At 37.4% G+C, this 26,414-nt stretch overlaps 1 protein-coding gene across 3 annotated transcripts in view; it reads right to left on the bottom strand.

Moving 5' to 3' along the window:
- The window catches only part of LOC130552208 (protein phosphatase 3 catalytic subunit alpha), a 99,602-nt gene that overhangs the window by 22,153 nt on the left and 51,035 nt on the right, over positions 1 to 26,414 (bottom strand). For all 3 annotated transcript variants that reach the window (XM_057330426.1, XM_057330411.1, XM_057330418.1), the window contains exons 2-6: positions 20,549 to 20,749; positions 5,670 to 5,794; positions 5,403 to 5,514; positions 4,811 to 4,956; positions 60 to 199 (exon numbers count right to left, since the gene is read on the bottom strand). In XM_057330426.1, the coding sequence (XP_057186409.1) occupies positions 60 to 199; positions 4,811 to 4,956; positions 5,403 to 5,514; positions 5,670 to 5,794; positions 20,549 to 20,749 (724 nt within the window). The remainder of the gene's footprint in view (positions 1 to 59; positions 200 to 4,810; positions 4,957 to 5,402; positions 5,515 to 5,669; positions 5,795 to 20,548; positions 20,750 to 26,414) is intronic.

The following is a 26,414-nucleotide window of genomic DNA, read 5'->3' as shown; positions in this document are numbered from 1 at the left end:
TGTACAAAGTGTTCTCTGATTTCTTGTTGAAGTAAATGTCTCGATAGACGTATTTGTACCTGTAGAAATAGGAGCAGCCTCTCACTGTGTTGTGTGTGAAGTGTTCCTGGGACTTCTCATTGCCGAAGTCCTCCAGCGGGTCCGACCAAAGCAAGTCACACATTGGTCCATATGCGGGAGGCTCTTTGAATCTGTCTAACTGGAAAGAAAAAATATACTATTAAACTACTGTACTACAAGGTTAGATGCATACAGAGACAGAACCTGCTATAAACTCTTGCTGTCCAAAGATAAGTCATAGAGAATATGGTCAGAAATACAGAAAACCACTATTAGCCCGAACCATTATAAAATACATTTTAAAGGGGGCATACAACGGTGTCAAAAAACAAGTTGGACGTATGACATAGTATTTCTGTGCTCGATACACTCCCCCAGCGTTCTTATAGGTTTCGGAAAGTTTTTTTCGAACATTAAAATCCATTTTGTAGCAACTTTTCTTAGTCCCTTATTGAGCAATTCTCGGCAAGGCGAAAGAAATAGCCCGCCCACGTGTCAACCGACGAGCGAGACCTGCTTACCATCAAGATTGGCTGCGCTGTGGGCAAACAACTTTTCTTAGTCCCTTATTGGGCAATACTCGGCAAGGCTAAAAGAAATAGCCCGCCCACGCATCAACCGACGAGCGAGACCTGCTTACCATCACGATTTGCTGCACTGTGTCAAGATTGGCTGCGCTGTGGGCAAACAACTTTTTTTAATCTCTTATTGGGCAATTCTCGGCAAGGCGAAAGAAATAGCCCGCCCACGCATCAACCGACGAGCGAGACCTGCTTACCATCAAGATTGGCTGCACTGCAGCTCGTTACTCTTGCGATAGTGAGAGGTGTGTGTTTGTTTGTTCACGGAATTTTAGTGATGGATGTCACAGAAACGGTGGCTATAACTGGATTTGGAGATCGTTTGAAACTGATAGATGGAGCGGTCCGAGTGCTAAAAGATGCTGGACATGAACCGCAAGCGGTAAGTGGAACTGAGTCATATGTCTGTGTTTTGTTGGCAATGAGTGCGCACGTGCTTTAGTTCCGCCCTCCCATCCCCCCCGCACGTGTTGTATGTTTTCGGAAAAAATCGTACAGATGTCTCTGTCTTTTATAAATGTGATCAAACTCAAGACTCTACGGATATTTGAAGGGTGCGATACTCTTCTGTAAGGACTCGAGATTAAAATGAGAAATGCAGAAACTGTCTGAGTTATGGCCACATTGAAGGTCCAGTGTAAGAGATTTAGCAGCATCTAGAGGTGAGGTAGCGATTTGCAACCAACGACTCACTCCACCGCTCACTCTTCCCTTTCGTAGCACTACAGTGGCTGACACAGCATGAAGGCGTCGTCACAGTTTCGCTTCTTTGCCGAAGGAGATAACGTATTTAAAAAATGCGCTCTGTAGAGCAGTTTGTCCATTTAGCGCTACTGTAGAAACAACATGGCGAAGGGGACCTGTGGTGTATGTAGATAGAAATACCTCATTCTAAGGTAATAAAAACATAACGCTTCATTTTATAAGGTCTTTATACACCTCTGCAGACAGTTATGTATATTAGATTGCATTTATGTCAACAGAGCCTTCAAAAAATTACACATGACTGAACCTTTATGAACAAAGTTATCCAAGGTCTTTCAAATGTATTGTTTTTATACAGGTATGTCTCCTTGTTGATGGTGATAACCTAGACATCTAAAAAAGACTAGTGCATATGAAGGAATTTAGATTTAAACTATACGCTAAATGTTCTCTAAATTGACACCAAAATGAAATAAGAGCTGTGTGCGGATGATAAGAAGTGAATTGGTAAAGGACTTCAGCCTAATCATCAGTGCCTTTGATCTCAGTCCTGATAACAGCTAGGCTTTGACTAAATCACATTACATTTTAATAATTTCTCAACTAATAGACTTTTTTTTACTTGGCGAGGGAGTGAAAAAGAAAAAGCCAAAGCAATTTTGCCTCCACAGATGCTATGGAAGTCATGTATAAAAGAGTGAAACACAAGATAATGATGTAAATACAGCAGAGTTATTCAACTGCAGAATCCAGGTGTCTGTGCTAAAAATGAGAACTACTGTCAAGTATTCCTTTTCTGACCGTTTATTATGTGTTTGCAAGTTAATTCTAAAGATCCCTTCAGAGAAAACATTTGAGGAAATTGAATCTTCAGAATTACAGTCAGTGGCAAAAGGGACATTGGATAAAGTGGCTCTGTTCCAAAGCATAATGAGCTGCATATGTAGGCAGCCTTTTTGGGCCTGTTCCCGAGGTGAAGGCAGTATTCTAAGCTTTCAAAGATGCATTATCGTGACCAAATTCATATGCCATATTTTAGGATTTTATATCTTGTGTAAAATAAAGCAAAGTTCATCAGGACAAATTTAGAACAAATTCATAAAAATGTTGATGAAATTCAATGTTTTTTCATTAAAGGTCCAGTGTATCATTTTTTGGAGGATCTATTGACAGAAATGCAATATACAGTCCTTCAGAGGTGTATAAAGAGCTTACACAATGAAGCGTTATGCTTTTGTTACCTTAGAACATGGGTCTTCAACCGGGGGTCCGCGGCCCCTAGGGGGTCCGTGGTGGAACTGCAAGGGGTCCGCTAATTACTGTTAACTCACAGGCAACTTTTTGTTAAAAATGTAAAGCATGGGTACATAAATATTACACCAATGATCTCTGTAAGCTGCGCATGTGCGTGGCTGCGCGGATTCATTGACGCTCCCGCGCACTGCAATTTTAACCTGTGTGAGGACAAAAACATCCATTCAGGCAGCAGAAGCGATAGAAGAAACGTTACATATGCATCATAAAAAAGCCGGCAGGGCCTAAATCAAATAAGTACCTATGTCTTTCTTTCAAGACTGTAAGTTTAGAATTAGTGCATTCTCTGTCTCCCTTCCGATAAATTCAGAGTACGCATGAAAGGAGTTGCGTGCAAATAAAGTGCATTCTCATATATTTATTTCTGAACTTCTGTTAAAATTTTTTAAAAGCTGTAAAGCGCTAATTTGACAGGCAAATGACACCACACCGCTTCTGCATTGTAAACTCTGACAAACTATCGTACGTGTTTAAAATCAATGAAACGCGCACGTGTACTGATGGTGCACGTCAAACAAGTTGCCCCAAAAATAACGCGGACTCGTCGAATGTTGCTTTCCTTAGTCTGATATGATGCTCTGCAGAAAAAACTTGTGTAACAGCTGCCATAATGCTGATCGATCCACGAGAAAGACAACGGAGCTCAGAATTATAAAATAGCAATATGTTCTGCAACACACAGAAAAGCGGAAGAAAAAAAAGAATTGCACTTAATAAACGGCCTGCTTTAACAACCGAATGCATAACATCTTTACTGATTTATTTCGCATCCAGAGACGGCCTCTACCTCCACTAGAATAGTATTTGTGCCATTAACCTGGGTCAGTCATCTCATTGAAGCCTTAATAAAAACTAAGGTTCAGGACAAGTAAATGTTTAACTGTCCATCTCACAGTAAAATGAAAATGTATGATGCTGCAAATCCCTTAAAATAATCAAACAATCTATATTAACAATAAAAATAATACACAGAAAAGTTTGTATGTGCAACAATAACATGCATAATAGTGCTAATGTAATGTAGATGTCTTAACATAATATTGATTTGACAATAAGAGTTGTTTCTTTTTAAATAGCTCTGTTTACACATTTAGTAGAAGGGGGTCCCTGCTCCATGCATCTCTCATCTAAGAGGTCCTCGCCCCGAAAAACGCTGAAGACCCCTGCCTTAGAATGAGCTTTTTCTATACAGCCCTTGCATGGAATACGCCATGTTGTTTCTACAGTAGCTCTAAACGGACAAACTGTAATACGTTTTCTCCTTCTGCAAAGAAGTGAAAATGTGACAACATGTTTGTCCTCTGTCAGTTGCCGTAGTGCTTCGAAAGGGAGGGTGGAGTTAGGCATTTGTTGCAATTTGCAACCTCACCACTAGATGCTGCTAAAATCTCCCCATTGCTCCTTTAACTATTAATTATTCTTATGCTGTTCTAAATCATTATAATATTCTGCATGTTTACCACCAAGCAACAGTTTAACCAATGCAGCAGCACATCCTTTGTAGAAGTCAATCCCATAATGCACTGCAATGATTGATTGAAATGAAGTTGGCAGACGAGAAAAATTCTAGACATACAGTACTTAAAATTCTTTCAATACTGAAAAGTATTGGTTACAACTTTGCACCTGACAATTTTACCCTAGTAATAACAGTTGACTCTTTCCTGTACTTTGTGACTGTTAGTCGCTACCTATGAAGACTGTTAAAGATCTATTTTAGTTTGGATGTTGCTTTGTAAGGCAGGTGTCTCTGCAGGCACTAGACAATACGGGATCTCACTAGGTTTAGGACAGAACCAGTGTTTTCTACATTAATTTTTCAACCTTCATATGTGTTTTGATGAGTAATGGACAATACAGTACAATACAATGCTTTGGTTAAGTGACAAACTTAACATTTAATTTAAATGAGAACGCCGTTTCATTTGGCCTGTGATATACCATGTGTTATGGCCATATTGTGCTATGAGTTACAGTCTATTTGTGTTCGCCTGTAGTTCTATTTGATGATTAAACAATCTGTTTATTATGTATTCACATATGCAATAACATGTGGCACTCAAAATCAGCACATACTGTAGGCTGGCGTTAATAAATCAAAAGGCTGGCACATTAAACAAAGAAACGACACTGCTCGGTAAAACACATACTTTTCTGATGTCATCGAGGTTTGTGATTTCTGGGGACAATCCTCCATGCACACACAGGAACTGTTGGTTCATGAGGGCGGCCAGAGGAAGGCAGTCAAAGGCATCCATACACGCATCATACACCCGCTCCGAATACTTAATTCTACCTGTCGGGGATAAAAGAGGAAAACCAATTGAGAGGAGGGGAAAATAAAATGGCCGCCGGTCAAAGCAAACATCAACAAACACTCACTCAAACACAGCCCTGTGCAACGGCCAGAGACGGCAAATCTTTAAAAGGCCATCCAAACACTTCCAACATCGCCTTTAAATGGGGTGGAGGCTTTTCCTGCCCCAATCCAAGAGCAATAATTCTGACATGTGTAAACATTACAGTAAGCCAATAAAATTTTACTTCAAATACAGAGCCAGGAAGTGGCTTTGCTTCTAACTAGAAATGTCATAAAAAAGAGTCGTAGTATGAAAAATGATGTGTGACCAGAAGGGCCCCTGTTTATTTTCCTGTGGATGACAGTTTACTTTAAGCCCAATGCAACAGGCAAAGTTTTATGTGTGATGGTTAATCGGTGATGTGGGTGGCGGTCGTACTTACATTCCTGTTTAAAAGTGAAATACTCTGTTAAATGTCTACATTCGTGGTTCCCGCGCAGCAAAAACAGTGTTTTGGGGTAAAGGATTTTTAAGGCCCATAGGTACAGCACGCACTGCGGATAAAAATGAGTACATTCGAAGGAATTAGATTCTAGTTTAATGTCTGATTCATGTAATGTTAATGTATTAACAAACAAATTTTAGTTCAATGTTTTATAACATATGAAAAATAAACATTGAATGTGAGAAGTGCATTGCTGTAACTTACTTCAATACTGAAATACCCTCTGTCCACGTAGTCACCCAGGAAGAGATACCGTGTGCTGGCTGGAGACCCTCCTACTTCAAAAAGCTTCATCAAGTCAAAGAACTGCCCATGGATGTCTCCACAAACTAGAAAAAAAATACAGAAATGTATCAATTGTGATACAATAAAATAATACAACACTCTAAAATTATGTTTAGCTTAAGTCACAAGAAGTTAAAATTATGTCAGAAGTTAAAACCTCCAGTGTGTGTTCTCTGTGCAGCAGGACTTTGCAAAGGCACAGCAGTAGAAATCCATCCAGTTTCTGACCAACAGTACTGTCGACTTTTCAAATGTGTCACTTGGCCTCTTGTTTTATGAATAATAAATAAATCTGTACTGTGTGGGCTGAAAGACAGCTTTGTGTGAAAAACACATGTGCTGGTCCCTGGTAATATATGTACTTTAGAAACACAGCTACTGACACCTTTACAGAGGGGGTAGAGGGAGGCTTGCTGGTGTGAGATCTGTAGGCTATATACAACAGAAAGAAAGTAAAATTCCAACCGGGATTCTCACTTTGACCACTGCCACTTTTTTCCCTTAGGAAAAGATAATGGAATATATGGTTTTTAATTGGTTGTGTAACATAATTCACCTTAAGTTGATGACAGTAACTTAAATTTTGATGTTTTTTAATATATTTTAACGTTCTCACTTACCTCCCATTGTTATGCTACGAGTGTGATTTTCAAATCATTAATAATGTATTTTCTCAGCTCCCAGTCAGAATCAGACGACAGAGGAGATCAGCGAGAGGACGACATGTTTCAGAATTATGATGAAGTCAGAGAAGCCACAACGTTTAGGAGCAGGACACACCAAAGGATAGCTGTGACCAGGGGCGGTCCTAAGGTGGGTGGATATCCGGGGCTTAGCCCAGAGACCTCCACATATGTGTTCGAATACAGTGGCGTAGCAAGTCAGGTCCGGGCCCATATGCAAAAACCTTTAACGGGCCACGGCCACCTCGGTCTGTTAAATAGATGACAACTAATTGGGACAATAAAGACCTCTCTACTAACATTAACCTCACCATACAATTTATTATTAAACACCTGCTAGCCATTTTCAAATATTTTCTTCATTTTGTTGAAAATAAATGCCTGTATTATCTGATATGTGATGCAGTTCGGCAAAAGGTGAATTCGATCTAGCACTCATATGTAGCGTCAGTACTACTTATCGCTCATCTTACTCACTACGCCACAGAAGCTGTTGGAAAAGTGGCCTTGCTTTTACGCTCTACATTTTTTACGAAGAAGGATCCACTCACATTTGCCCATGGGTAGACGCTCAAAAGACGCAAAGTGTAAAAGGCCCCTAAGTGATTCGTTCACGGCATGGTAATAAAACATTCAGGGCTTTCCTGAATTTCGGGGCTCCAGCCCCCTTAGCCCACCCCTAGCACTGCCCCTGGCTGTGACCTTAAGCTTCATTTGCTATGGGTGAATACAACCCGGAAGAGTTTTAGCACCCCGAGATTTAACCGGAAATACGTAGGCTGCGGCATTTTGCCAGTGAATAAAAAAATCTTAATTTTCCTGTCAAGAAATGAGTTATGAAATCAGATTTTGCCAACAATGAGGCTGAGGTGATATATTTTTTTAAATCAATACTTATTTAATCTTTAAATATACTATGCATAAAAATGGAGCACAAGCATACAATTATATAATCTGATTTCAAATACGACTCCTATAGATTTATTTGTCAATAGAATGCTAGATATTATTTGTCTGTTGATGTTTACAATGCATCATATTCAATATCCCAATAGTCTGCAGCCTCATATGAAAACATGCACATTCTTCAAAGATCCCTATTCTGAATAACAAATCTGAGCATTATTCATTATGTACTGTCACTGTATGTGTTAATGATATTTTATTAATATTACTGAAGATAAATACCATTTTAAAAATACTCCTATAACAGCATCACACAACATGAAGGGGAGCAAATAATAATTTTCCCATTTGATGGCTTACGCTCCTGTAACTTCAGGACAACAGCAGCTCAGTGCTGTGAATGTAACATTGTCACAGAGAGACCTTGATATATAATATCGCCATGGTAACAAAGCAGAACTCTGGGTTTTGTTACCATGTCACAATTTGGCATGCAAATGCTATTTGGAAAACTGTCCTTCTAACTCTTCTTGTCAAAGAGTCTGTATCACATTACCAGATCTCAGTCACCTGCTACAGGTCTCCAAAAACTCTGTGCTGTTTTGATGGCATTCGGCCCAATGCTGAATTTGCCTTGATTGCACCCCAATGGAGGAGAAAAATTAATCATGCCTTCTGTATATCTTATGAACAAAGAAGTAATGAATTCTACAAGGTGAACTTTTTCAATAACGTCTGAGGTCATTTGCTTGATCATGTAAATTTATGACTTATATCCCCATGGATCTTAAATTTAAAGCATTGTATGATACAGCAATCTGTGGAGAGCTTTTGCATACTAAAAATGAATATAAAGTTATATGTTATTATGATATTGCATGCTCCAATACCAATTTATAGATTGTTTCAGCATAAAAGGACTGCCTGTGAGCTGTACTTTCCAGATGTTGGAGTATCATGTGTTAACCTAATCACTTTGATGGAAAATTTTTTGAAAAGCTTGAGAAAACTCCATCTGCCATCCGAAAATGACATGAGCCAATCGTGAGTAACCTCTTGTAAGAATAGCCAATCAGGTAACATTAACTGTCATTCTAGTGTACATTTTCTGGAAATTCCAGTTTTGATTTCCAGATCAGTCAGGTGAAGGTAAGATTAAGTTAACTGCAATTAAAAGGTATCCAAAGTCAACATTTTCACCTCCAGGATGACCTCAACATCATTGTTTCCAATAATTGCAGTGTAAAATCCTTGAAAGGTACTTTTGCTAGCAGACTTTAGGTGCAGGACTAACCACACGCCAGAAACGAGTCCTGTTGTTTCCTTTTTCTGGTATTCAGGTCAACCGCAACCACTCCGATGGCAAATGCTTCAAGGCCTATATTACAGTAGATTACTTTTCATCTAGACCTCATTGTGGAACAGATGACAACTGGAATCAAGACTATTCGATCACTGTCCAGAAGCAAAACACCTCAAAGTGACATTCTCTTTAGGGCTGTTGCAATAACTGTAAATATTAATAGCAGTGATATTGATATTGTGTTAATATTAAACATTTGATAATTCAGCACCAATTTTAAATGTTGCCTTAAGATCCACAATAGTTACACACTCTCAAAACTTTCCTACATTTGTATTTTCAGTGTAATGTATTGGCCAAAAAGAGAAAACACAAATTAAAGTAGAGTTTTTCAATAAAAAAATCTATAGATATCACAATAATATCAATGACCCTGAATTTTTGAGGCCACAATAATGATTAAAGTCTAACATATGATACAACCCTAATTCTTTTGATGTAAAAAAACTACTTCCTAAGATTAATATTCAGATAATACCAAGTAAAGTCTTTAAAAAGTAGAAATTACTGTAGAGCAGGGGTCTTCAACTACTTTTCTTTGAGGGCCAGATTCCAAAAGAATAAATAGGATGTGGGCCAGTTTTTTACCCTATATTATATTTTATTTCTGTTATTTATTGCATTTTGTTCCTTTTATACTGTTTTTTTGCTGTTACTTTTAGATCATATATTAAAACATGCACACAGATATTGCATCCGGTATTTGTGCCTTTTTATGATATTTGATCAAAAGGGGTATTGACTTTTTAATTTTATTTGACATTCCTTGATGCGTTAGTTTACCCCAAAATAAAACTGCTATTAATTGACTCACCCCCAGTCCATCCAAGATGTGGGTGGCATTGTTTTTTCAAGAAGATATTTATGAATATTTTTGGTTGAAGTAATAAAAGTTAAATCAATGAAAGTCAAAAACGCTAATACATTCACCACAAAAGTAATCCCTGCCCCTTGTGACGTTAAACTGGCGTCTTATAAAGCGAATCAATTGATCTGTGCAAATAACTGAATGTTATCGTCACATCTTCGGGTGAATTCCAATCGCATTCATGTGCCCTGCGCACTTAGAAGGGAAGATCCTTTGTAGTGCGAGTTCTGGAGGGAGATGAACAGCAGTTTTTCGTAAATTTTGCCGTTTCAATCGTACACAGGTAATGAATGCTGTAATAAAAACAACACAGTTTTCCCTTATCTGAGACAACCGTTCACGTGGTGTACCCTTCCTGCAGTTACTTTCAAGGGCACAAGACGCGTTTTGGAAAGCGACCAGTGCGCAAAACGACTGCTGTGGATTGACGATTATAACGTTGCAAATAACATTATGTTTTTTGGACAGAGCGATCAAATCGCTTTATAAGACGTCAGTTTGTCGTTATGAGCCGCGAAAATTACTTTTGTATTGAATGTAGCAGCGCTTTGTCATCTCAGGACGTGCATTTCTTAAAGCACACCGCTCTTAAAGTCTCTCCACTTATTTGAAATGTTAAGGCGGGCCAGATACGGATGATTGGCGGGCCGCATTTGGCCCGCGGGCCGCCAGTTGACTAGCCCTGCTGTAGACCATCAGATCAATGAAGAGAAGCAGAAGTACTGTATCTACTGCTGTATAAAAAAAGAAAAAAAATTACATTCCAATCTTTATAGATTATATATACAGCTGCGGAAAAAATTGAGAGACCATTCAAAATTATTTTCAGTTTTTCTGAATTTACTATAGGTATAGGTATGTGTCTCATTTTTGTTTTATTCTGTGAACTAATAATAATATTTCTCCCAAATTTCAAATAAAAATATTGTTTCAATTTGTATTTATTCACATAAAATGAAAACTGGAGAGTTCATATTCAATTTTAAACAGTAATATTGTTCAAAAATAATTTTTTATGTGATAACCTCGATTTTTATGAATGTTTTCATGTGTCTTGTCATGCTGTCAGTCTTTCACATTGCTGTTTAATGAATTTGTCACTCGTGAGGTTTGAGCTTATTAGGAATTTAACAGACACTGGACTGGAATGGCCACAATTCATCTTGAAATGCTTATTACATAAAAATTTGGAATGGTCTCTCAATTTTTTTCCACGTCTGTATAAATATTTATATATGAAAAATGAGATAGTGGTAAACAAGCTAAAAGACAAGAGAATTTGAGCTAGCTAAAGCACAAGAGCCCTTAACAATCCATCCACAATGACATGCTGTCATTTTGATACAAACTGGTTTCTTGTTGAAGACTTAGATACAAATGTATATATCTACAGACTGTGTGTGTATGTGTGCAGCCTGCCCCCTGTGACCAGAAGAGTAGAACAGTCAAATGTCTTCTGGAATTGTCCAATTAGCATCTGTTAAGGAGACAGCGGCAGGAAGCAATTAGGCAGAGTTACGAGACCCCAGAGACATCACTCGCTGGAGTGAATGTGCTTTCCTCAGACACGACAGACGTAAACCTGCCCTTTAAATGAAGACTCTTAAAGAGGCTGAAATCAGCAGAATCAACACGAATGACTGAAAATTCTGTACAAAAGTTTCATCATTTAATATCATGGATTGATCATTTAGGAAATATTCGGTCTGGTATAAAAGTGCATGTTAACTATTGCCTATTATCGTCGCATAAAAAAATGTTGAATTGTTATTTTAAATCAAAATATCTTAAATTATTCAATCAAAATAATTGATTGGCTGTGCACATTATACCCAGAGATACACAAATATGGTATCTGTCAACAGAGGTACAGTAGGCGAGTCAGTTGAAATAATTTTGTTTCAAAACTTTAATATAAACATATATAATATACAGTATGTGTGTGTGTGTGTGTGTGCGTGCGTGCGTGTTTACTATATCATAATTATAGATTCAGTCATTAACATTAATCTATCATGATAATTATTTGCTACAAAAAATTCAGTTTGTGATGAAAATCTTGAACATCTCCATCCTCAAATACTTGGTTTCACATTCATCTATACTGCAAGGCCACAACATACATTACCTCACTTACCCCGCTTGATTTCTTAGCTAATAGCAGTCGAACCAGTGGTTACCATCACCATGGAAACATTGCTTATCGGCATGGAAACAGACAACCAATGAAGTTCACCTGAGCGGTGCAACTTTTGCACTGACTATTAAGTCAACATGCTTTTGCACAGAATCTCTACTCTGCCCATTTAAAACAAATGTATATCAGTGACAAAGATTAATTGTAATCGTTGGATACTATAAAGAGATCAACATATTTGGTCTGTGCGTGTGTGTTTTGCACTCAGGAATTGTAATATCCTTAACTTCAACGTTTCAGTTAAAGCAAGAGAGAAAAAAGACTGAGGCAGAAAATTAATGTACAGTACATCCTGGTAAAAGAACATTAAACTAAGTCAACACAGCATAAAATGAAAGAAAAGCACCGAAACAGAGCTCATTTTGAAGCCACTCAGATGGAGTGTCATAGATGGTAGGGAAATGTGCATCTTCTCAGAACACAGTAGGTTGCGTAATGCATATTGTCAAGACAAAGTTAAGACCACACACTCATTTGAACACACACAGCAGGAGTCACGACCAGATCCTACATGAGATGAGAGAGTGGGAGTGCATGAGAGGGAAGCGAAGCGATTGTTCTGACTGCACACCTATCAGCAGGCCAGAGTGTGGGTGAAAAACATTACACAACACAGATCCACTTACTAACCTACACAAGGCCATCATACAGGCGCACACGCACACTGTACATGTATATCCAGTGCACACCCAAAACAACAATAAATTCAATGCACACCTACATAAACTGGAATGAAACAAAAACATATATACCGTATATTTATATAGTAGTACACTAGCGTTGTATTAATGGAATGATGGATAATAATGATGATATTACTCTAGCTTGTCTCAAAAACAAACACACAGTAAGACCTGTGTCTGATTCTCGAACAAGCGACTCTTATGAAGCAAGTCTTTTAATGAATCAGTTAGACATACTGTTAACGGTTACCAGTTTGAATTATATTCATATGATTCACTGAAGCCACTAGAGTGATTACATAGTGCTTTTCACAATGCACAATGTTTCATTTGGTAAAATATGAACAACAATATGCAATATTCATAATAATAAAATGTCAAATCAAAACAGAATCGCATAATACATAGTGAAAATCATGATCTTCACAAACTTCATTTAATATAGTCCTAAATTTTTTTTAAACATTATTGAAGCCTGGAAATCGGAAAGATTCACTACTGTACCCAAATAAGAAGGATGCAGATTTTTATCCAAAGTGATTTACAGTGCATTCAAGCTATTCATTTATCAATACATTTTCCCTGGGAACATAAAAAAGCACCAAATAACACATTCATGCATGAATATTCAATACCTCTGTTTTCATGTTAATTTTCCATTTTAAATCTCTCTTGTACATTAAAGGGCTCTGCATACTACACTCGAAATCGAAAAACGACCTTCTGTGATCTGATTTCGAACAAAATCTGGTCCAAACGACAATTCGTGTCACTAGTTCGCAGCAGCAAACCAAACAGAACTCTCCGGGAAAGTTCGTGTTGGCCGGTAAACACCCTCGAGCCACCATTGGTCCATGGCCATCATGTAATAGGTGGGTGTGTTGTTTGTGTGGCCACGTGCGCAGAGGCTATTTGGATACGTCATGTAAACCCCGCCTCCAGAAACAAAGGGGTGTTGGATTGTTCGAAAACACTATACCGTCTCTCAACGTTTTCGAGCTTTGTTTTACCCCAAAATGCTGAGCTATGCTGAGCCCTTAAGGCGTTTAATGCATGCTCATAATATAACAACAATGAATAATAAATGTAGATGCTGTTTTGGCTGTGCTGAAGCCATTTTCCATCTTAATACATTTCCCCAAGGTTTTGCAGCACCACGTGATGTTTAAACTTTAACTTATTCCATACAGGAAAGTCAAATTACTGTGATCTCAAAGGTTATCATGGCAGATTCTCTCATGAAACCCCCAATAAAAAATGATATAATAGCCTGCATATATCAGCCATTAGCTGGAACACCTACAATATAATCACGGGTGCTTCTGGGAAGTTGGGCTACAAAACGCGTGTTGGAAAGGTTATGGGAACTCATGTTGCTTTTACAACACATTAAATAGGCAAATCTATTTTGCACCTGCACGTTGAAAGTGAAAATAATTGTTTTTAGTGTAATACTAGCACTTTCATTATGATTGCACACGTTAGAAATTCAGATTTCCATATGGCCGTTGTGCGAGTTATTAAACTGGTATCGACTTCTTGAATTCTCGGGAAAAACAACAAAATGAAGCATGTGTCAAAGCAGCCTCGGTTTCAGCCCCTGGGCTTTTCTCCTAGCCGCTACCAGAACTAACATCTATCCATTTCTGCTCAGAACACATCATTAATTACAGCAGACATCATTTAACAAGACCCATTTAGCGGCTCCAGTTAAGATCCAAGGCTTGAGTAGTTTAACTTAATATCAAGTAGATAATATCATTACAGGAACCAAGACATACAAAAGTTAGGTCGAGCGAAGGCACTTGAAAGCCTAGACATACTGGAGCTGAACATTCCATTGGGTCAGTAGATGGACAGCTGAATCTGGAGAAGTGCTTTGGATAAACCCTTGCACGTCATTGACCAATTCATTCTGTTTTCATATACAGTTTTCTAAGCCATCATCTCATTGCTCACGTCATTTTAAAGGGATCACACATGCGTCTGCATGCATACAGCTGGTGTTTATAGTAGTAGTATAGGAGTGTTTACAGTCTGTGAGCATGTTAGCCGAACCAGTAGATTATCATGCTATCTATATATAACATAGTCATGTAGCCTTCATGAACATTTCCAGGGTCTAATTCTGTGTAATTCTGTTTACAGATCAGTCATTCAGGTGTAATGCAGAGTGGAATCCAACAGAACGCGGGTCAGCGAAAGCTGCTATTAAAGTCTGTGATTGACAGCTCTAATCACATCTCTCAGCATGTCACTGTTGTAACTCTCCATCGTGCTCTTCCAACAGAGCTGATAATAAAAAGCTTCATTTGGGTTACATATGGGATGGAAGCAATACCTACAATTTGGTATCTGAATATCTGCATATTTTGACAATGCACACATGTACACTGAGATATATATTGATATAGATATATCAAAATTTTTGCTTAAATATTTTATATCATAACAAAATATTTTGCACGAATAGGTAACTTTCTTTTTGCCACATTTAAACAAAGCATGATTTGGAAAGAACATTCTAAATATTTATTGCAAAAACGAATTAGTGAAGACCACCACTTACACATTTTTTATTAAATGAACACAAGTAAACGCTGCTTGAGGTAATGAAACAGAACGTTGTGGTGTTGCATATGTCTTGCACACCTTGCAAATGAAAACCAAACCATCCCCATAATATAGATGGATTCTTTTTGGGACAAATTCTTCATCAATTCTCGTGTCTCTTTCCACACCTGTGTCGCTTACTGGGGTCATTTTGATAACGATGAGTTGTGTTTTTCAGTACTTGTGAGACAGACTGAAATTGCCTCCTGGTGCCGTCTTTGGCACATTAACCTTCATTTGTTAAAAAATGTAATATTCACAATATCCTGAAATGTTATATATTCAACATTATATCTATTCAATACTGTATATTGAATTTATGAAAACTTCTACATATACAAATTAACTCTATCCTTTATTTACCCCCAGCTGATCACCATTACCGTGGATAACACGCTTTGCAGAGTATCACTCACTTCAGTCAAGGATTTGCTTTACCTGGGGGAAACAGGAGACGAGTCATTTTTTTAACTTTAATCTACTAAAAAATAATTAGCCTAAGATTAATGTGTCAAAAATGGCTTTACGCAATATGTTAGCAATTTTTTTCTGTTTTCTTCAACCCTAATTCCCACAGTCTTGAGACAAACCACTCATACACACTCTCAGTTTTTAAACTTGCCATACAATTTTTAACAGACCTAACATGATATAGAATGCTCCAACATTTAGTTGCTTGAAATTAAGACACAGTTTAGAAATCAGTAAAGAAAGCTTACAATTTCCTACAATTTATATTCCTATAAATTGCATAATGAATAATTATAAAAATAAACATTATTTCTTTTTGCATTAGCTTGAATGCTGATTAACTTTGGGTAAAAGCATCTGCCAATGCATGAATGATTTCATGCCATAATGTCCTGATCACATTTTTTTCTTCTCTTTGTTTCCAAACCATGAATGTGATTTGTACAACTGCTCAAAGATATGACCTTATGGCCCGGTTTCACAGACAAGCCTTAAGGCTAGTCCCAGACTAAAATGAATGTGTGACCTGTCTTAACTGAATATAACTTGCCCAGAAATATCTTAAAATATATCAGTGCCATTGTTTTGTCTCAAGATGCATACCAGTAATTTATTCTTCTAAGGCATTTTCATAAAAGCGACACAAATATCTTAATTCAACTAAGGCATAGTCCTGGCTTAAGCTAAATTGGTCTGTGAAACCGGGCCTATATGTTACAGTTTTTCATAGTTCATAGACGCATTTCATCTCTGCTGCAAATGCAGAGATAAATGTAATATATACATATATTGCATTGAATATTAAAGTAATAAAAACTAAACTATATTCCAGGCAGATTCTCTCTTACCAGAGCAATTTACAATATGATAGAAAAGTATATTAAGTGGCAAGAATCAAGACAACTAATCAAGAATACATGTTTGCTTACACACACATTATTATGCAAACACAATATTCTACTCTAATAACTTCAGTAGATCATTCTGAGAACGTTGATGAATCAAAGCTTTGATGAATCATAACTTGCATTTCCTGACCACTATCATCTCTAATATTAGCTTTGAGGAGATACACTTGAACTCTTTTAATGACTAACAGCATTTCTCAACACATCACAATCCAAAAACCTAAACCTTAAATTTAGTAATTCAGGAAATTTCTATGTGCCTTTCAAATTGTAGGGAATTCCAATCTGCATATGGGTAAGAACAAGTGCCTTTGATGTCCTAAACACTGCAGCAGACTTTAATTAAAGGAGAGAAGTGGGAGGGAAGGATGGTTAGGGTATTAAACTAAGAGAAGACAAATGATAAGAAAAATGCTTTGAACGAAAAAAAATAGCTACCACATTTTTTTTGACAAATGAATTTCCGTAACCATTGCAGTCATTCATAATCATCCAGGAAAAAAGAAAAATGATATTCACAATTTCCAAGATTTTTCCAGGAGCATCTGGAAAGCATCTTTCCAATACAAGTCTGTGCATCACAAGTACATTTAAAACTTAGTTTTACAGGATGATTTTCCTGCTGTTTGATGCAGATGGCACCAATATGAATTCACTGAAGTCGTAAGAGATCATGATGGCTCTAATCAAGATTAAACGGATCTAAACCTCCACTAAGAATAAAGACCTGCAGCTCCATGAAGCCCTGAAGATAATTTACTGCAGATTAGAGGTCAAGAGCCAACAACGTGCTCTCATACGCAAGGCAGTGGACAGCAGTAATGAGAGAGAATGGGGGTGTTATAAGAATGAGGCCAAAAAAAAGCTTAAAGGGAAAAAAACTAAATGAAAATGGAAAAAAAACAATGCATCTGGAAGCAATTTTCTCGCTACTGGCCATAAGGGTTTATGAATATAATTGTTGCCATTGTTATCAAAGGTTTGTCTTCTTGCTCTGTGTTAATGAAGTCATCAAGAAGACTCATCAGAAAGTCTAATGAAGTCATGAAGCATAAGGGACACTGTGGCGAGAGAGCAAAAGTGTCTGGAGCCAGTCATTAATGTCACGTTTTTGAGAAATAGAATTGCAAGAAGGAATAAACTCTGTCTGCTCTAAAGACACAATACAAATACAAAAATAGAAGATTCAGAACATCAAAACATCAAATCAGGGCACTGTATCGCCAACCAATGACAGAATCACACACAAAGGCCCAGTTTGACACCCAGATTGATGGCTCGTCCACTTAGGCCACATCCACGCAAAGCCAGAACTTTCCCTATCCGATCTTTATTTTCCTTTTCACGGTGTCGTCTAAAGAAATATCTGCGTACACATGAAACCACTGAAACTGACTCAAAACGATGTAGTATACATGCCAAATCAGTATGTGGCGCTGTAATTTTGCCACAGAGATACACTAAAAACTGAGTAGAAGACTAGGAGCATGCGCATAAACTTCGCGCACTGAGGTAATGACATCATCGTTTCAGAAAATATATGGATTGGCTGTACACACAAAAATGCAAGGGTGGCGTTTTCAGATTTAACCAGTCTGGGCAGGCCCGGATTAAGAATTTTGTAGTTTTGTAGACCCCCCCATACACACGTGCGCACAATAAAGTTTTGAATTAGTCTATAGGGTACGTGTAGGAAACACCTCAATACTTATACAGGATTACATTGCCAATTTACAATCTATGATCACAACCTGAAGGACAATATCAACACCTGTAAACATCCTCCATCATACAGGATTTACACCACATGATTGCAACAATGCTTTCCTGGACCAGCAACAACAATATCAAGACACACACTGAAAAAAAACATAAGAACTTTATTAAGATAAATTACAGGACGTACTTAAGAATATTCTTAAGTGCAATTCTCAAATATTTTCTTAAATATCTTCATTTTTCTAAGAATAAAAAGGCAGACTTTGTCAATGATTATACAATAAGAGTAATTTGTCCATTTGTTAAACTTTACGTCTTTAGCCTATATGTTACGAGTCTGTGTAAGTAAACATTTTGCAATGTATGTAAAAGCACTCTGGATTTTCTAATAACGAAGGCTAAAAATCGGTAAAGTAAGGCAGTTAAACCTGATCGCCAATAATGAATTTTATATTGATATAATGTTGAAGAAACACCACCAAATACATGTAAAAAAAAACTCTTACCTTTTGAGATTTTACAGACAACCGTGAGGGTATACTAATTTAGCCTATAGATTATATTTACAACAATAAAGCCGTTCTCATTTACGTATTTTCAGTTTCTATTGTGAGTTCTGACTTACAACGCGACATCTTACAAATCATCATAAAAAGCGGCAAATTTTCAAAGCGCGCATGGGCCCCTGGGTCAGTGCCTATTGGATAATCCGGCCCTCAGTCTGGGACTCGATTTCAAAAAATGTTTTGGGAGCCAAAAAAAGGCTCCCAAAACGCTGGATTCGTCTGGATGAAACACCAATGCGATATAAAATCTTTACGTATACAGCTAAGCCGTGTGGATGGCTTCTTTGTGTCAGAATGTTTCAATGGTTTGGAATGGGAAAAACAAAAAGAAACAGTATTTTGCGTATACGAAATATTTATAGCTCATAGACAAACGCTAGATCATATTTCAGGTGAATAAACAATTTTAAGAATGAATTCTTAGTTCCAATAGTAAAACACAGAGCGCTTTTTCACCATCGCGCCAAATCGTTGTCGATGCTTAATCGTTCCACTCCTTGCCGTTTCGTGGCCAGCCGGTATGCAAATGGTTTCATTTTCCACCACAGGGAAATCTTTAGAATGTAAACACAAACACGTCACGTGCTGCCTTGGTAACGCAAGTGACTGAGCTATAACGTCTCTGCACGCATTCTATTAACACGATCAGCAACCGAGAGTTCCAAGCCGAGAACAGTTTGTAATCGAAGCAGGCTCACGTGGAAACATAACTGTAACTGTTCCAGACCGTGCTTAGAATGGTTCGGTGCGATGGTGGAAAAGTACTCATTGATTCAAATGAATTTGGTCTTGCAGCTTGCAACAGACTACAAGGCTCACTCATGTTAAGACATTTACTTTGGTGTTTCTGATACAACCACAATAAAGTTGCTTGCTTTCACTTTTCCCTTTAACATACTTATTCACGATTATGTCTGTAATTCCAGACGTTTTAATAACTGTAAGTTATTCAAATAAAAAACAACAGTTGGTAAGGGGACGAATTCAAAATGTGTGGTTTGTTTGCCAAGGTGGCACGTTGCACAGCATAGGTCTGCAGTACAGTGCAAAAGGGACCAAATTTCTGTATTTGAGTCGGGAGTGAGCAAAGACTAGTCTGTGAGAAAACAGGTTCGAAGAAACCCTTAGGAGTAAAATTCTGCGAGAGTGGGTGGGTGGAGAAGAAAACTCACAGTGGTGGGATGGAAAATCAGACCGAGTAGACCTCTACACTTCAATGAAAAAAATGTGAGTGAAAGCCGGCCAGTTTTCACTAGAATTTTACATTTTATCATATTACATGTTGTAACAGCAACATTATGATTATTATGTATTTTTTTGTCATTTAAAAGGATCTTGTGGTCCCAATAGTCCACTTCCAATGGTTGAGAACCACTGATCTTAAAGGGATAGTTCACCCAAAATTTAAAATTATTAACTCACCATCATGTAATTTGGAACGTAATTCTTTGTTCTGCACAAAACAAAAGAAGATATTCTGAAGAACGCTGGTTACCAAACAACATTGAATCCATTGTATGGACACAAAACCACTGAGACATTTCTCAAAATATCTCCTTTTGTGTTGCAAAAAAGTCAAATAATTTTGAACAACATAAGGGGGAATAAATGATGACAGAAATGGGTAAATTATCCCTTTAAATATTAATGCAATACTCTCAGAAAAAATCTAAATACAGTGATATATGATTGTAGTGGAAGAGCCCAAAGCTAAAGCAAAAAGTGCACAAAAAAATTGAGTGGTGTTTTCCAGTCAAAGCCTGCATCTCCTCGTCAAGACTTCAACCCCTTTCTTACTTGATCCCTAATGAGAACACTCACCTGTGACAGGGGCCTCTATATCCAGGAGGTTCTTCTCAGAACGGAGGATAGCAGCTCCATCGCCTATTAATCGCAGCGCCACACTTTCCTCCACACGGCCTTCTTTGGTGAGGTGAGCCTTCAACACGTCTACTTTAGGTTTGCCTTCGCTGTCAAATACCTCCTTGACGGTCAGCCGGTGGCTGGGGGGAAATGGGACAGCTGTAAGTAAAGAAAGAGAGATTATAAGCATATTACTTGGATTGATTTTGAAACTGTCACAAAAACTGTTGTGAAATAAAATATGCGTCTGTTCGCAGATTTTTTTATATATTCGACCAGCTGATGGCGCCTGAGAACACTTTATGCGTTGGTTGCTGTGATTTAGAATATCTACAACAGTTAGCCTACTTGTTACTAGTATCTTATTTTGAAGAATATTACTTCATTTGAAAATGCAGTAACCATTAATATTAACTTCCCCATTGTTGTGTATGATGGTTGGTCAATGTAGTGTTTGTCCCGCCTCTTCTCCATTGTGATTGGACGGCTGTGTAAAAAAAGTACAGTGACGAGCTCTGCGTTTTACCCAAAGTTAAAAAGTAAAAAATGATAAAAGACACTCTTGTTGTGGCAAAAGAACTTGTGAAATATAATTATGATACATAGAGCTTCAAAATGCAGTGTCATCAGTTTGTCTAAAAGAATACAGAACGTTACATACGGTTTCACGCACTATTTATACGTGGCATGGAGCAGGCGTACATTTCTTTCGTACCAACTAAAATTTTGAAAATACGAACATTTTCATGAATATGAAAATTTACGTCAAAACTACTTTACGGACGTTAACACAAAAAAACGTTCTGGTCGTGTTTCATGAATGAGGCCCACTGTTTTAAAACTTAAAGATGAAAGAACAAATGCAAATTTGTGTTTATTAACCAAATTAAAGATCAACTCGTACTACACTGTTTTCATGCTAAATATATGCCAAAGTGGTGTCATATAAGATTAATTTTGTCTCCAATTATCATCCTTTTCTTCATAACAAATGTCTGCAAAATAGCTTGGTAAATGCTATGGCTTTTTTAAATGCTTAAAAAAGTAATGGGATCAACAAACCAAATTGCATGCAGTTACAATTTGAGCCATTTGCGCAACTAATTTGAAATGCTCAACAAAAGATGCAATAACTCGATCACAACTTTCAAAAAACAGCTCAATACATACCTGTTCCGCATTTATTTGACTAACCAATAACTGTCTATATCTTGTGTCTAAAAAAAAACAACTTGTTGTTCATTCTCTCCCTTGCTTACTCCAGCTTTAATCCTAGCGTGGCCTTGTAAACTAACGGTACTGTTTAGCGTGTTGACAAAATGTTTATATGCTCTCCTACTTGTAAGTCGCTTTGGATAAAAGCGTTTGCCAAATGAATAAATGTAAATGTTAATGTATGGACTTGTAATGAACAATGTCCTCATCTTGAACATGCTGGATATGATCTGCATGATGAGAAATTGATGAAGTGCTTCAACAGGTTGTCAACTATAAACTACACATCCGACCAAGTGATTTCTAAGATCTCTGAAGCATCAGTCAGTGAGTTTTTATCGTTTTCACACTTGAACATCAGCCAAATTAAATTTCAAGCTCAAAAAGGTCCAGATCAGGATCAGCACCTGAAGGCTATTCAACATCAACCCGCATTAACTGAAAGTAATGGGTGTTCTAGTGACGGACATGGACAAAAAGGACAAAAGTGCACATTCATGAATGTAGTTTAGTGGTATTTTCAATAACATTTTATTCACTGTTCCCATTCCTGAACTTTGAAACATCTGTAAGAGGACGTGGAAAAAGTGATCACACTTACAATGAATGGGAAACTTTTTCCTTCAGTAAAATAACACACTTTGTGTTTGGAGTGCATTTTAAAGGCAGGGCAATCCCATGCATATAAAAATCATCCAATTGCGAGTTGCTGTTCCCATGGATGCCAGGAATTACCCATGATCCTTAAATTATAAAGTCATGTAAAGGAAAACAATGAACAAACAATGAACCTTTTTCCATGAATGAAAATATTTTACATTTGTTTAGATTTACTAGACAGCAAAAAAATATCTATATATATTTTCAATTTTCAATGGCACACTTCACCCCTCCTTTTCGAAGCACTACGGCAACTGACACATGACAAACATGTCGTCACGTTTTTGCTTCTTTGCCGAAGAAGATAAAAGATTTATGAAACGCGCTCTATAGAGCAGTTTGTCTCTTTAGCACTACTGTAGAAACAACATGGCGAATTCCATGCAAGCCAAGGGGACTGACGCTGTATGTATTATACTGTATAAGGTCTTTCTATGCCTCTGAAGTTATGTATATTATATTGCATTTCTGTCAATAGATCCTCCAAAAAATTACACTCTGGACCTTCAAAACAACAACTTTCCTAGGAACTAAAAGACAGAAAGAACGATATTAAAATTCCCAAATGGTGCATGAATAATCTGTTACAATAAGTTATAAATATCCTCTCAACAAGGAAACAAGCAAATGAATACAAAGCACTCAGTGATGCGTGTGTAAGCGTCATGGGTCAGTCTCATGTCACAAGATTACTGAAGCTGCTGTCTAATACCACAGTGGCTTCATTCCTTCTGTTGTCAGGATTATATTGCATGAGTATTCCACACTGGGCTGTGAACAAGGCTAGGAAACAAGGGCTGTTCTGGATGCATAACACTTCATAAAGGTGTATACAGAACTGTACTCGTCCCCTTGTGACAGGCACAAGCATGATCATTGAATGCAGAGCTCACAAACAGGCTGTATGCATTTCTGTATGTGGCTGAAATGCATTTCTGTTCCTCTTGGACTGTTTTTTCAAAGGAAACTCTCTCAACATGTAATAACACAAACAGAACACTCACTGCGTTGTGACCAGACCGGGTCTTAAACAACCTTCATTATAACAGAGCACACGTGTGTACTTTCTGCTGCCTGTACAAACTTTGAGCAAGGTGAGAACATGAAATAATGCAATGCTGTTTTGTAAAACGTCACACAAAGCTAATGAAGAACGGGTCTTAGTGGAAGGTGCTGTGTGTATTTTTTTGGAGGGTTTATTGACAGAAATGCAACATAATATACATAACTATGTGTTCAGAGGTGTATAAAGACCTTACAAAATGAAGCCCCCTTGCATGGAATTCACCATGTTGTTTCTACACTGACAAACTGCTCTACAGAGCGTGTTTCCTAAACACTTTAAAGGAGTCATATGGCTCGAACACGTGTTTTTCTGTGTCTTTGGTGTGTTATAAGTTGCCCATGCATGTATTAGACACGTAAAATTGCAAAAATTAAAGTGTCGGAACAAAAGATGCATTCTATCTAAAAGCGAATGCTCAACCAGACAGCAAGGACAGTCTGGCGCTTCAGATTCGCAGCCTGTAAGTATATTTTCATTGTAAAAGACTTTGTTACAGACTAACGTGAGTTGAGTTTGTCGTGTGTTTGTAGCGCATGTTGATTCTTTGTGTGATCTGCAAATGCAGACACGCGCGCAACGTGAAAAACCACAACATATGTCCTAATAATCAGTAATTATGTTCCAACTAGAGGCAACAAATGTCGTGTTTATAATGGGGTTTATTGTCTTTGTTGAGTCGCGACGAGACATGGCGTAACACTGGTTGATCACTAACAGCAAATCTTTATAACGTCATATATAAAAGGTAAAACAGTTAGCTATAGTTTTTAAAAATTATATTATGTTAACTATTTAACATAATATATTTTTTAAACATAATATCTTTTTTAAAAACCTTAAAATCCTTTACATCCTGCTCAAGTCGCGCTGGCAAAGTTGATGTATCGGCTTGATCATCTTCATTTTCCGGATCAGATTCGGGCTCAAATTGATAAGGAAAGGGCCGATGACATTTTATCACCTGTCAGTACAATTGCTTGGGAACATGATGTTTCGAATATGGTAAGAGGCGTAACATTTCCGTCACACGCTTGCAGTATTCGACCAATCACTACGCACTGGTTAACTGGCCAATCATAGCACACCTCGCTTTTCAGAGCGATGAACTTTGTAAAAGATCCGTGCGTTTCAGAGAGGCGGGACAAAGAGGAGATGCAAACATGTATGGTATGTGGAAAATACAGTGTTTTTGAACCTTAAATCGTGTATACACATTGCATTACATCTAAAACAATCGATAATATTCGTTTTAGCCCTGTCATTTGAACCCTTTACATCCTTTAGCAAAGAAGCGAAAACATGACGACTAGGGCTGTCATGATTATGAAATTTGGCTGACGATTAATTGTCTAATAAATCATTGCGATTATGACACTTAATTGTCTGTTTTAGGGCTTTCACGATTATGGCAATTAATTGTCTGTTTTAGGGCTTTGACATTTAATTCTCATACATTTTTGATTCGGCTTTGAAACGACCATATTGTTCTGAATATAAGGCTACGTTTTTTCTCAGAAAAAAATGGGGTCATCATATATTTAATAAGCTTTTACATGTCAATAATACAGCCGCCAAATACGTGTAAAACGTGTTTGACCAGGAGTGAATTGAAGCCACCTTTAAAACGCTATCAGTCATAGAAAAGCTTCTTGTCTGTTTTTTTCTCAATTGCAAGACTACAATAAAATTGTACTTTATGTTAATGAAATTTTGGTAGGCTGGTTTTGACAGTATGATAAGCTTAAATAATATTAAATTGTACTACAGGTTTCTTATAGGTATATGATTTAAAGTTTTTTTAAAGTGATTGTTGGTATATTTTACCAGTATTATCATATTTAGTTACAATAAAATATGCAAAATGCAGGCACTACAGCTCCCCGTTGTGTCTTCTATAGAGATGTGCAATAATTGCGATGATCTGAAACCATCGCGATGAGGTCAAACAATCGCAATGAGACGATTATTTAATAATCATGACAGCCCTAATGACGACATCTTAGTTCGGTGTCAGACGGGTGGAGTGAGCCGTTGGTTGCAACCTCACCGCTATATGCTGCTAAATTTCATACACTGACCTTTAAAACTAACTATGCTGAACTAAACCACTATCAGTTTTCCCACCCCAATAAAATATATATATATATTAGCACATAGCTCATTTGGGACATTCCGATGTCCGTCTATTTTAGGTCAATCATATTAACAACTCTTATTTCCACCAACACAAGCTACTAACTTTTATTTGGAAAGAAAGCGTGGAGATAATTGCTTTTCTGCAGCAAGAAAAAATTCCCACTGATGTCAAGAGAGCTGTTAAATAAGATGCTATACACATTCATCATGCATTTCAATTGAAAAAAAAAACATGGAATAATGTCTTTTAGTCTAAAAGATCCATTAACCCAAACATGATTCAGACTGCTGATTGTCAATTATAATTGGTTGAGTGATCACATGGTTTACTTTGAACTCAAGTGTGCAAAGACTACATGTGTGTGAAAACATGAAAGCGCCCATCACACTTCACTGCCCCAGCTGTGCGTCTGTTTTGCATGCAGTCAGCTAAAGAAATGGAGGAAAAAGCATATTTATTATCTTTGTATTATTTGGCAATGACAGGTCTTTGATCACATTATCAATGCAGACAGCAAAGTCACTAAGTAGTTACAGCAGTGGTAAACACGTACAGTGTCCTTACTATCCTACATTTTTTCAAGTAAACAGAACTGTATTCTTACACAATGAATGCTTCCGGCACACAGTTTGTCTTACACCCAAAACCACTAACAAAATTTTATTTTTATCTCTGAATGGCAAGTGTCAAATGTTGAAAACGACAAACTAGAATGAAAAACAGTAAAAGAACTTTTGCACAAGTGC

This window comes from Triplophysa rosa, linkage group LG1 (assembly GCF_024868665.1).
Source record: "Triplophysa rosa linkage group LG1, Trosa_1v2, whole genome shotgun sequence".
In the NCBI taxonomy this organism is placed as follows: Eukaryota; Metazoa; Chordata; class Actinopteri; order Cypriniformes; family Nemacheilidae; genus Triplophysa; species Triplophysa rosa.
The sequence above is the reverse complement of the archived record's forward strand: the minus strand, read 5'-3'. Positions and strand labels throughout refer to the sequence as shown.